General features: G+C 41.9%; 1 protein-coding gene across 3 annotated transcripts in view; it reads right to left on the bottom strand.

Annotated features, from left to right (window-relative positions):
• Positions 1-2,009: 2,009 nt before the first annotated feature.
• scn8ab (sodium channel, voltage gated, type VIII, alpha subunit b) overlaps positions 2,010-12,210 on the bottom strand; it is a 44,600-nt gene continuing 34,399 nt past the window's right edge. For 2 of the 3 annotated variants that reach the window (XM_086039975.1, XM_086039976.1), the window contains exons 22-28: positions 10,065-10,187; positions 7,528-7,812; positions 7,400-7,453; positions 6,722-6,859; positions 6,532-6,636; positions 6,166-6,436; positions 2,010-5,341 (exon numbers count right to left, since the gene is read on the bottom strand). In XM_086039975.1, the coding sequence (XP_085896101.1) occupies positions 4,182-5,341; positions 6,166-6,436; positions 6,532-6,636; positions 6,722-6,859; positions 7,400-7,453; positions 7,528-7,812; positions 10,065-10,187 (2,136 nt within the window). In that variant the 3' untranslated portion in view covers positions 2,010-4,181. The remainder of the gene's footprint in view (positions 5,342-6,165; positions 6,437-6,531; positions 6,637-6,721; positions 6,860-7,399; positions 7,454-7,527; positions 7,813-10,064; positions 10,188-12,210) is intronic. The other variant, XM_086039977.1, reaches the window with a different exon arrangement.

Genomic DNA, 12,210 nt, shown 5'->3' with positions numbered 1-12,210 from the left:
AACAGTTCTTTTGCTCCGCCCCTCCTTTCTGACCCAACCAATCAGTGCTAGACGATACAACACCTGAAGTAAGAGGTCGATGTTATTGGCAGTGATTGCGTCGAATGCAATGAAGATGAAGCTGGCGTACAGTAAATGGTTGACAATGTAACGCTGTAAAGCTGCAACAAACCCTCCGCGCTGCCACAGCCAAAACGGCTTTCCACCCAAAAACGACACTAGTCACAAGTCTAACTGGAAGGCTGCTTTATTGTTTGGAAATAGATTCGTGCTCAAATGAAGACATTCTTTCACTGATTCTCACTGAATTGTCTCGTGGTTGTGCAACATGTTCCTCTCTCTGACTGCATTAGTGGCAAGAGATAATGACATTCAAAAGTTGTCCCCCCCCCCCCCCCCCCCACCCAGTCAGCCTATTTTCAGCAAAAAACAAAACAAAAAAACAAAAACAAAGATATCCCAGTCATGCTCAATCAAAACAATGGCCCCCGTACAGTGAAGATCCAACATTTGTAAAATGACAGAAACCGGCAAAACAGAAGGAAAGCTTTTACCGGGCCAAAAGCTCGTAAACGGAACATATGGGAGAGAGGCAGAGAGCAAGAGTGAGCGCGAGAGAAAGCGGAGAAAGAACTTGTGGTTTTATTTGATTCTACAATATGAAGTTAGTCCAGACAATCTACATGGTGAGTAAGCAATATACCAGTTCATTTTGGACCCAATACATTGCTACTATCATGCTGTTTTGATTCCCTCCTGTGGGTTTTGGAGCTCCGCGATGCCGACTTGACTGAGAGACTAAATAGGAAGCTAAGAAGGCACGTGCCGTTTAGAGATATTGCACCAGAAACAAACACACAGGCAACTAAGACGACTAACTCTTGTTCTTTACACATATCGCAGTGGAGGTGCTGTCAGTGTGTGACAAACATGGCGCAGGGTTAGAGTTGTAATGCGCAAACGCTTCACACACACACACACACGCACACACACACACACAAGTGAAGGGCGTACTTGACGCCAGCATTACGAATGTGTGCGCACATAATGTGACAAAAATAAGGGACGAATCATTGTTACCGATGTACAAAATGGTACGCTGGTTAATGCAATCCTCCAACCAAGCCAGGCTCCCCGATTCTCAGCAAGCAGCCAGTGCAACACCATGCATTATGCGCTGGCACCTTTGGGTGCTGGGTGGGCCAGAGTTTGAGTTATTGACGGAATATACACACACAAAGAAAGCTGCATGATCAGTTGTGGTTTCACCCCCTTCCAAAGAGTGGACAGGCGAGTTGCATCACGGACACACACACACACCCATATACATATACAAATATATATGTGTGTATATATATATATATATATATATATATATATATATATATATATATATATATATATATATATATATATATATATATATATATATATATATATATATATATATATATATATATATATATATATATATATATATATATATATATATATATATGTGTGTGTATATATATGTATGTATATATACATATATATATAAGTGTATATATATATATATATATATACGTATATGTATGTATATGTAGTAGAATATATATATAATATATGCAATATAGCTCTGTATATGAAGGTATTGATTTGTAATATAGATTATTTTCCCGTAATCCCTTTTTTTTTTGTGTGAAAAGTGAATAAAAAAAGGTCTACTCTGACAAACATGTCACAGCCTAACAAGTGTGACGGGGCAGAAGCTGGAGGCCATTCTATTTATGCTTATTTATATTTAAGTGTAAGATTAATAGCTGTAGTTTTTCGACGTAGTCCAGTATTTACAACAACAAAAAAAAACCTACACATGCCATTGAAATAAATGCATTTAGGTTCTCATGAAAGTTCATTTTTAGCTTCAGAACCAGGCTTACACTTTTTTTTGTGTTTTTTTTTCTTTCAAATGAATCCACTTTTGTGAATGGAATACTTTATAAATACATGATGAGCGTAGAGAGAAATTTTCTGCTTATTCATGATTTTATTTTTGGTCAACATCCACACTGATTTTGGAGCGCTCATGCAGAAAGTGGACCATTTGCAGGACTTGGGAACACATGTGAGAGTTAACCATCCATAAACAGGAAGTGACATCGCCGCACAGTGCGGAAGCTCTACTGCGGCACGTGTGCTCACAGCACCGTGAAATGCGTCCGGTGCTCCGATAGTTATTTGGTATTGAGTGAGGCGCGGAGAGGGTCAGAGCGTGTATTAAATCGTACAAATCGGTGACATCACCTCCCAGCGTTTTCTTGTGTGTACGTACTACTGGGGTGAATCTGGTTCTTTAGTTTCCAGACACGGAATGAAGAATTGAATCGAATCCATAATGACTTCCACCTTAATGCAATCCACAACCAATTTAACCAGCACCTTTGCAAGCGAGAGCAAAAAAAAAAAAAAAAAAAGAATGGGTCTGTTTCACCGAGACGCTTCTAGCCCTATAAGTCTACGTGTCATAAGCGGGAAGTTCTACAACAGAATGGACCATGACTCCTACAGAAACAAGGCGGCCGGCTGAGATCGTTTCCCATTATCATCGTCATCGTCACGGCGTTAAACACAAAGGCGTAAAATGTGAGTTCATAAATGCGTCCGTCACATTCGCTTGCATTGTGTAGCAGAGCTCGAGTATATATCTCCTGAGAAAAAGGGGAGGATTTTTTTTTTTTTTTTTCCCAAGCATTGCATACAATTCTCGGGTCTCTGTGGAGCGCGAAATAAAACAGTGTCATCAAAAATAAATGGACATTGAATCATCAACACAAACCCTCTTCGCTGATGAAGAACAACAAGGCAAGATCTCTTTGGCTTCTCCTCGCACTCCAATGCCTGCCTTTCCAATTACTCAAGCGAAATCGGACAAACCTGTTCCCCTCGACATCTTCTTAAATGAGGCTTATAAAACTGGAAAACAAGGAGAAAAATGCCCGCACGCACACTCACACACACTCGCGTGAATAAGCTTAAGATATCCTCTCAGCCCTTTCAGAAAGGAAATGCATCACCAATAAAAAAAGGCCATACTTGTAAAATCCCCACTGACCACTTATAAACAATAAAAGCAAATGGAGCATTACATAGGTGCATAGAAACGTTAAATATAAGCTTCTGATTTTCTGACATCACGTCCTTCATCTTTCTTTCCACATCTTCGAGAGCAGCAAATGAGTATTCACATTACGACTGCAATCCACTAGTGTGTGTGGGTGCGCGCGTGCGTGTGTGTGTGTGTTTTTTAATATACCAGCATTTTCCATTCTTCTATTTATAGAGGCAACAATTGTAATGTCTTGAGTGATGAGACAAGGTTTCCGTTTCGGATGATCGACCCTCGTATCGCGCCACTGCAGTGTTAGTGTTTTGTGGACTATGAAAAGTTCATGCAAGAGTTCTGGTCAAAAACATGCCATCATGCAAATCATTTCTATGCATCGAACAAGCACAATTACCTATGTATTTGTTTTGGAAATCGGTCTGAGTACATGTACGTAAGCCCTTGGCCTGAGTTCACCCCCGTAATAAACAGACCCTGAACAAATTGGTGCGAAAGCCCATGTTTGAAAAGAAAAAAAAAAAAGAAAAAAAAAACACACAAAAAAAAAAAACATTCGGACGTGGGTATAAATAATGGGAGTTAAGTGGCATGGGCAAAATGCTAAATAGTGTCCCTTTTATATTGGTTTGCATTTTTGCTGCTCACATCAACAATTTCTAGCTTTAATCAAAGAAAAATACTCCCGATGCGCTCTATTACTTGTGTCTTTCACTCGACCGCAGTTTGCCCCCGGAGACGTTTCAGTACTCGCGCAGTGCAACTCTGGCAAGAGTTCCTTATCGTTCCCGTATCGCCGCCTTCCTTTGGAATCCGTGACGTCCTTGGTCCGGAGCGCCTTGTCTCCTCCGTGGACGTGACTCATCTAGATACAACGATGTTCCCCGGCTGATTATGAGAGGAGTTCAAGAGCCTTCGAGCCGTCGACAGCGTGAGCGCTTCCCTCTGAAGGCCGAAACTAAAAACACTGATTCTTTTCTGACTTGCAAATGAAATAATCTGTACATCCGTGCGGGTGTGAGTTTCCTCGTGTTATAATTTGCGGTGTTAATAGCGTGATTATCGTTATCCCATCGCCTTAACATTTGGATTCCCTGACGTCTTTTTGGTTTCTTCCTCTCTCGTTCCTCCCTCCCTTGCCCTCGTTGTCATCCTCCTTCTCCTTGTCGGGTTTGGTGACGCTGTCGTACGAGGGCAGGGAGGCGGTTGAGGGCGTGGCCTCCTTCTCTTGTTCCTGATTGTTCCCGCCGTTCTCCACTCTGTTGCTGGTCGGGGCGCGCTTGCAAACGAAGCCCCGCCTTGCCAAGTAGACGCGGTAGGCCCTTTGGATGATTCGGGCCGACACGTCCTCCTGCTTGCGCCTCAGAGTGGTGGTGATGGGCTCGTAGGAGACCTTGGAGGGGTTGGCCGCCACAAATCGCTCCTCCATTTGTTGCCTCAACATGTCCAACTCACCGCTGTCACCCAGCACGCGTTTGGTGAAGGCAAACAGGATGTCCAGGCAGTGGATGCGGTCGCCGCTCACCATAGGCATGTCCATAGCGATGAGTTCAATGGTGTTGGGCTTGGGGACCCGCAGCGGGTGTTCAAGTGCGTCCGCAAAGTCGGAAAGCTTGGCATACGTGATGAACTGGGAGGCGGTGGGATCAAACTTCTCCCAGATCTCGTAGAAGGTCTCAAAGTCATCCTCGCTGAGCGGGTCGGCGCTCTCCTCCGTGGCCACGCTGAAGTTCTCCAGAATGATGGCGATGTACATGTTGACCACAATTAGGAAAGAAATGATGATGTACATCACAAAGAAGAAGATGCCCACGGATGGGTTGCCGCAGTCTCCGGTGGAAGGAGTGCCGGAGTTCTCCAGCAAGGGGTCGCAATCCGGAGGGTAGTTAAGAATGGGCAGCAGCAGGCCGTCCCAGCCAGCTGACGTGGTGATCATAAACAAGATGATCATGCTGTTGCCGAAGGTCTCGAAGTTGTACATGTCGTCGATGCCGGCCCCGTGTTTTACGTAGCCAAAGTTGGACATGCCGAAGATGGAGAAAATGAACATGACCAGGAAAAGCAGCAGGCCGATGTTGAACAAGGCCGGGAGTGACATCATCAGGGCGAAGAGGAGCGTTCTGATGCCTTTGGCGCCCTTGATGAGGCGCAGGATTCGACCGATGCGAGCCAGTCGAATCACCCTGAACAGCGTTGGCGACACAAAGTACTTCTCGATCAAGTCGGCCAGGAACATTCCTACGGACGAAGGGATCGACAGCAGGCAGACATGATATGAAGTCACTGAAAACGGCGCTTGAAATGTAAAGTCGCAATGTGACGCTATCATTTTATGGTGTTTCCAGGCAAGCAATGCTTGGTGATTGAATGCCTAAAAACAATATGGAGGAATTGAAAAAAAATATTCTACATCAACAAGAAGGATATTTTTAACCAATTTAATGGCATTTGAGATTCACCTTCATCTGTATATTGATACCACCAGGAAAAGTATCAAAAGTCTTCAGACAGAACCTTGTGGTACACCTTTTAAATGTACTGTAATATTTTTGTGAATACGGCAGTTCCTCATATAGTGGCCTGAGGCGTGTATTCAGTCAAATGCAGAGAGGAGGGGCAGGGGCTTATTAATATTATGAAATAATAATACATCCACTTTCTACTCCCTTGTTTAGAACCACGACGAGCTGGAGGTTGACGGTTCCGTTGAGAACAAAAGGCGGCAACAGAAAATAAAGACCTACTGTACACCTCGACCTACATTTTTCATTTTGTGGAAGTCAGTGATGACGTTTTTGTCCTAACACACACACTTCTACCGTATCTGATATACTTGTGTAGTATAAAGGGTCCCGCTCACCTGCCGACAAATTGAGACATGCCCTCTATTTGAGTGGAGGCCACCATTTGAGGAAATACGACGGTCATTTTGTTTACAGAAACGTGAAAAAAAAAGAGTGACTCTTAAAGCCGTGTGAATACCGAATTAACTATTAAAGTCTGTTTGACAAATTCCAATCGTAATACTTCACACGTGTACAAGAAATCTTGTGAATACTTGCCCACGATGGAGAGGATGACCACCACCACGTCAAAGATGTTCCAGCCGTTGGTGAAGTAGTAATGACGCAGTGCAAACAACTTGAGTAAAAACTCGCCGGTGAAGACAACGATGAAGATGAAGTTGACCCAGTAGAGCACGTCCTCTGTCTCTTTTGACTGATCGTCCGTCTCCACCATCATGGTGACCATGTTGAGGCAGATGAGGATCATGATAGAGATGTCAAAGACTTGCTGGGTCACAAAGTCAAACACCATCCCCTGGATTTTGTTCTGAGAGAAAGAAAAAAAAGGTTCACAGTCAATTTTATTAGAATGTGCTTGTTGGTGACGATGACACTTGCTTTTGGTTATTTATTTATTTATACCTGTGGTCTGGGTATAGGCTTCTGTGGTTTCTTTGAGCCAAGTTTCTTCATGGCATTGTAGTATTTCTTCTGCTCTTCTGTCATGAATATATCCTGACCTCCAAAGTAAAGGATCCAAAACAACGTGGTGTTACAATCATGAAGTAGACATTTCTGAAGAACGTGCGCAAGCGACGAAAAGCAAACGTATCTTTTTCTTTTGCTGGTTGAAGTTATCAATGATGACACCAATGAAGAGGTTCAGGGTGAAGAACGAACCAAAGATAATAAAGATGACAAAGTAGATGTACATATATAAGTTGTCTTCATACAGCGGCTGATCCCCCACCTGTAACGTTGCAGAAGCGAACATGAACAAAATGAGAAGCCGACAACCAAAGTTATTATATTTAATGAAACCTGAAGAAATGAATACAACTAAAATGAGAAGACATTTTTGCTAATGAAATAAAGTCAAAACGAGAGTTCTTTTTAAAAAAGGATAACCCAACTAAAGCTACATTTTATGTTCATTAAGTTAACTACTTTTTTTTTTTTTACATTACACAAAGTTTGGGGTTTTTTATTTTTGTATTTCTTTTTGTATTACTGTACGGCATACAGAAGAAGGAAGGTCGAACTGTCGTTTGGGAATTGGAGTTTATTACAAAATACTGAGTGACCTTTTATTTTATCTTGTACTTAACAAATACTCCATTTCTATATATGTAAAAAAAAAAAAAATCTAAAAGTAATAAAAACAAAGCTAAAAAAGTATTTTCAATCAAACAACAGATTTAAAAAAAAAAAAAAAAATCCACAATTAAATTAAACCAACAACGTTCCAATGAAAAATCCTAAACTATTATAACCCTGCTAACAACCTTACGTTTCGAGAATCTATCGCTGCATACATGATGTCCATCCAGCCTTTGAATGTTGCCTGCAAGGTGGAGACACAACATGTGAGAAAACACTTCGCACCAAGAGAGACGACCCGTTGAAAGTGCTCCTCACCACTTGCAGGAGTGCCAGGTAGCCTGCCCCCACATTATCAAAGTTGATCTTGACATTTTTCCACCTAACTTCGGTGTGGTTGTCATTAATGAGCGCAAAACACTGCGTTCGGTTGTTAACGTCATTGGGGTGGAACATTTCTTCTTGCGTGTCGTTGTAGCAGAAGTAGTACTTCCCGGCAAAGAGGTTGACACCCATGATGCTGAAGATGAGCCAGAAGATGAGACACACCAGGAGCACGTTCATAATGGAAGGAATGGCCCCTACCAAGGCGTTCACCACAACCTGAAGAGAATAAGTGAGGGCACACTCTAATCACGCGTGGCTGGCGTTGAGCAACTCGCACAAACACTGAGGACGTCAACACACGCATAAACTGAAATGCACATTTGCTCTCTCCTTAAGAAAACTCTCGATGCCTATCAACATCAAATGGAAGCAGGGTAACGGCTATGTAAATGTCTGGGAGTGGCCTTTCTAAATTAAGGGGAAGGTTATTTCTTTGCAATTTGTATTTTGTATGTATATACAGAGTAGCCTAATGACTTCCTAGATTGCTTATGTATTTCAATGCCAATGCGTCGGTTCCAGGAATTTTCCCAAAACAAATCAGTCGATGAAGGAAGTCGTCTCCTTTTATAAAAACGGATTTATTGTTTTCTTTATACAGTATGTAGCCTATCCGGGGATTGGTGCCGTATCAGTTTTTGAACATACGCGATCAGATGTTTGTATTCAAATCTATTGTTACACTGCTTTGACATGCACATAGCTAAATCCAAACTACATTGTGGTTCATGCTCGGATTGCACTCAAGAATAGTGGTTAGGCTTGATAAAAAAAAAAAAAAAATGACAGGAGCTGCAGCAATTTGTAGGTAACATGAAAACGTGTAATCCAGTATGTAAACTTTGTTAGAATTTGTATGAAATAACTTAGCGTCTTAAGCAAGAGACTACATGAATGTGCATTTTAATAGATATAGTTTCTGTGATTACACCACCAAGGAGTATTAGGGCCACACACACGCACAACTATAATACTATGAGAATAAAGTCCTAATTTTAGAAGAACAGAGTTGATGAGAACTATGATGAGAAAAATGTAATTTCATGAGAATAGTCCTAAAGAGAAGGACTGTCCTAATTTTCCAATAATTAAATCCAAGATCTGCAGCACACTGAATATACCTGATTGGTTAAAAGTGGTAGAAATATGGGATTTTCATATTTTTAACAATAGAGATGTAAGTTTAAAGTAAAATATAGCATATTTTACTTCATGCCCTGGAATTATGTCTCCTTAAACATGACCTTATTGTACTGTAAGCAAAGCCAGGGCTTTCCGTCGTAGCTACTTTATGCCCAAATCATCGGACAAAGGCACCAGTCTACCTCCTGTTAGGTCGCTTAGCAACCAATTTCAAATATGGACGCGCTTGCGCCAGGCTGCCATGGTCTTTGTGCCGTCCTGCGCCTTGTTCTGCTGTGAACCCCATGAAAAGCAAGTGCAGTGTGTAAAAGGCCCAAAACTTTGGCAAATGTTGATCAAATCGTTGTTTTCTCACATCATCAGAAAAAAAATTCATGTTATTGTGTAAAATGATTACATCAAATTGTGTTTGTTTCAGTTCCCAAGATAGAACGGCACAAATCTCCTCTTTTGTTTATACTTGTTCCATCACCAACCAAGTGTTTTTTAACTAACATTTAATAATGTTACACAATAACCATATATAGACAGTCTTTATTATTTTATCCAAGTAATATTGCTCCTTTTTTTCGCTTTTAATATTACAACTTTGTTATGGTGACGTTCCACTTTTTTTTTTTTTTCCTCTTTATTCTTGTTACGTTCAAACTTTATCCTGGTCACAACTTTGTTCTCATCATTTGACTTTTGTCACTTCAGTGTTTGCCCTAATACTACTTGTGAATTATATGAAGCCAAAATATGGAGGAAAAAACAAAAGAAAGAAAGAAACAAGCAAAAGAAAAAGTAAGAGGCACACACACCACCACTAAGAGCTTGCCAAACATGACACGATGCATCCGTATGAATACCCGATAGATGAATGGTGAGCAAGGATGAGCGGGAGAGGGGAGCATATGCAACCAGAAGTTTGGTGGTCTTCCAGTGTGACGATACCAAAGCCAAAGTGCGATAAGATCAGTGAACAGCACATTTTGTGACGGCGCGACAGGCAGAAGCTTCTGAGCCTAACACATTTGTTTTGCCCTTTGGCACCAACAGCAATTGTGACAAGCCTCCTTCGTAACTGAATCAGGCTCAGAACATCTATCAAAAGAATTGCCCGGAAACTCTCATGTATTATTTAGGGGAGCAGCAACCAAATTCATGCACAAGCCAGTTTGAGGATCCTTTCATCAGATATGACGTTTACAGAAATACTTTGACCATCAGAGATGATCTGCACCCATGCACAAAATGGTTTACAATTAGATCCATGTCATTTTCGAGCCTTTTCTTTGAATTGGCATGCAGAAGCACCAGCTGCCTGGTATCTTGGGCCTTACCCTCATCCCTTCAAAACGTGACAGGGCCCTGAGGGGTCGCAAGGCCCTCAGTGTCCTGAGTGACTTAATTGGGCCAAGATCGGAGAAGCCCAAGGCATTAGCTATAAGGCTGACTATAGACACCTACACAGATAGGGACAGAGGGACAGACAGGGGACAGAAGCAAAGGAAGAGAGGACCCACATGGTTAGAACGTCGGGCCCTACTCATGCTGGAATTCTCAAAACATCAATAGAGACACATGAACGGCAGCTTCTGCGCAGATACACCTATGTAACTGTTGCTCAATGCATCGTATCAAGCCCGAGCTTTGGTCTTGGTTTTTTCTTGTTTACTCCTGTCTGTTTTTTTGGGTGTCGTTTGGCGAGCGAGTCGAGCGACGACCAGCTCGACGGCACACCTGGAAAGAAAACTTGTGGTTGGCACAACTGAGAGGGAGAAAAGATAAAAAGAGTCCAACGAAGGGAAAATAATCTGAGGAGGGATGTTCTCACAGACACTCAACCAATATGACACGATAACATACAGACAAGTACGAAACGATACAGTTTCGATACCGGAGGACATCTCACTTAAAAGAGGACAAAGAGAAGACTGGGGACTTTCGGGGTGGGGACAGAAGAACCTGTGAGAGTCCCGGCACAGCAACACAAGCCTTACCATGGACCCTCAAACAAGACCCTCTGTCACGCTTAACTTAAAGTGCGTACGGAAGAGGCACCTGCTGTGAGAGAGAAGACATTAGAGCAGAGAGTTGCATGAAATGAGAAAAAACTGTTCCTGTGTCAACACGATTCGCAATGCTTTGGAATCACTTGACATTCCAGAGAGCCGGAAAAGGATTATAGTGCCCCCTCACAATTGAAACCACATCTTGTTCCACAAGGCCCTGGAATTGTTTGGCTTTTGAACCCCTTTTCTCCATCAAAAAATGAAGTGTGATGATAAAATTCCAGGGATAAAAAAATGTACCGACCCTAAAACACAGTAACCTTTTAACATCGTTTATTGTCTATGGGATAAGCAGCTAGGTGTTTTAATTGTAATACATGCGTGGCGAACCTTACCTTTGATGAGGAGTAACACCTTTCTATTACCATCTTCATCTTTTGCTGGGGTTCTTGTTTGCGTTTTGGACCATATTTTCCTTTCAAATGTTAGTTTTGTGGTTACACGGCCTTGGAATTAGGCCCATGAAGTCATACGGTTCATTAATTCTGTGTCCTGGAAAGCATGGGCAACTAATCGAGTAAAGTGCAAGTCGCAAGTAAGTAAGGAAGGAAGAAAGGAAAGAAGTAACTAAGTAAGTAAGTAAGTTAAGAAAGTAACTAAGTAAGTGCCATACAGAAGTAAGACATTTTACCATACAGAAGAAGCTTGCAGCAAAAAGACCAAGTGTCAAAATGTGAACAGCGTGAAGAAGAGGACCGTTTATATTCCCATTCTAATTGAACTCGGAAATGTATTGGTCCATTCAAGCAAGTTGGACAGGTGTATTCAAAGGTTTGCAGAAAGTCACATTAAGGCTATGTTCACACCACGTCTTAATGCTCAATTCGGATTTTTGGAAAAACTCTGATTTTTGGAAAAAATCCGATTTTTGTTTGTGTACGCGTTCATATTTCATTATAGACGCGACCTCGGTCTGCTGTATGAACACATGCGTCGCCAAAGTGACCCGCATGCGCAGAAGAAGAGACGTAAATGTGGTCCACCATGTTAGGGCGTTTCTATAGTGAAGCGATTAGGTAGGAGGTAGAAATAAATACAGTATTTGGGGGAAATTATTAGGCTAGGCTCTCACTAACAATGACGTCATGTCATAACCGTGCGTAAAAAAAATGAATCGATCTGAACCGTGGCAGGATTACTACGATCAACATAAATGTCCATTTTATGCACCATGTTTCAAGTGGGATTCAATTAAAGTAAAATATAAAGTCAATAGTGTTACTCAAAACAACTTTGCAGATTCGATCCCATTGCTGCCAGCACTTTTCCTCCGCCTGTAACACGCCATTTTGGGCTCCGGATGATGTCAATGTCGGATATATGCCACCTGGCCGTTCAGACTGCAGTCGGACCACATACGATAGCGACGCAGGTGGGATGTGAAAAAATCGGAATCTAGCCGTTCGGACTGTCA

The sequence above is a fragment of the Filicampus tigris genome, chromosome 9 (assembly GCF_054856515.1).
Source record: "Filicampus tigris isolate MCC_2025a chromosome 9, RoL_Ftig_1.0, whole genome shotgun sequence".
NCBI lineage: Eukaryota > Metazoa > Chordata > Actinopteri > Syngnathiformes > Syngnathidae > Filicampus > Filicampus tigris.
Note: the sequence above shows the minus strand (reverse complement) of the source record. Positions and strands in the feature narration are given on the sequence as shown.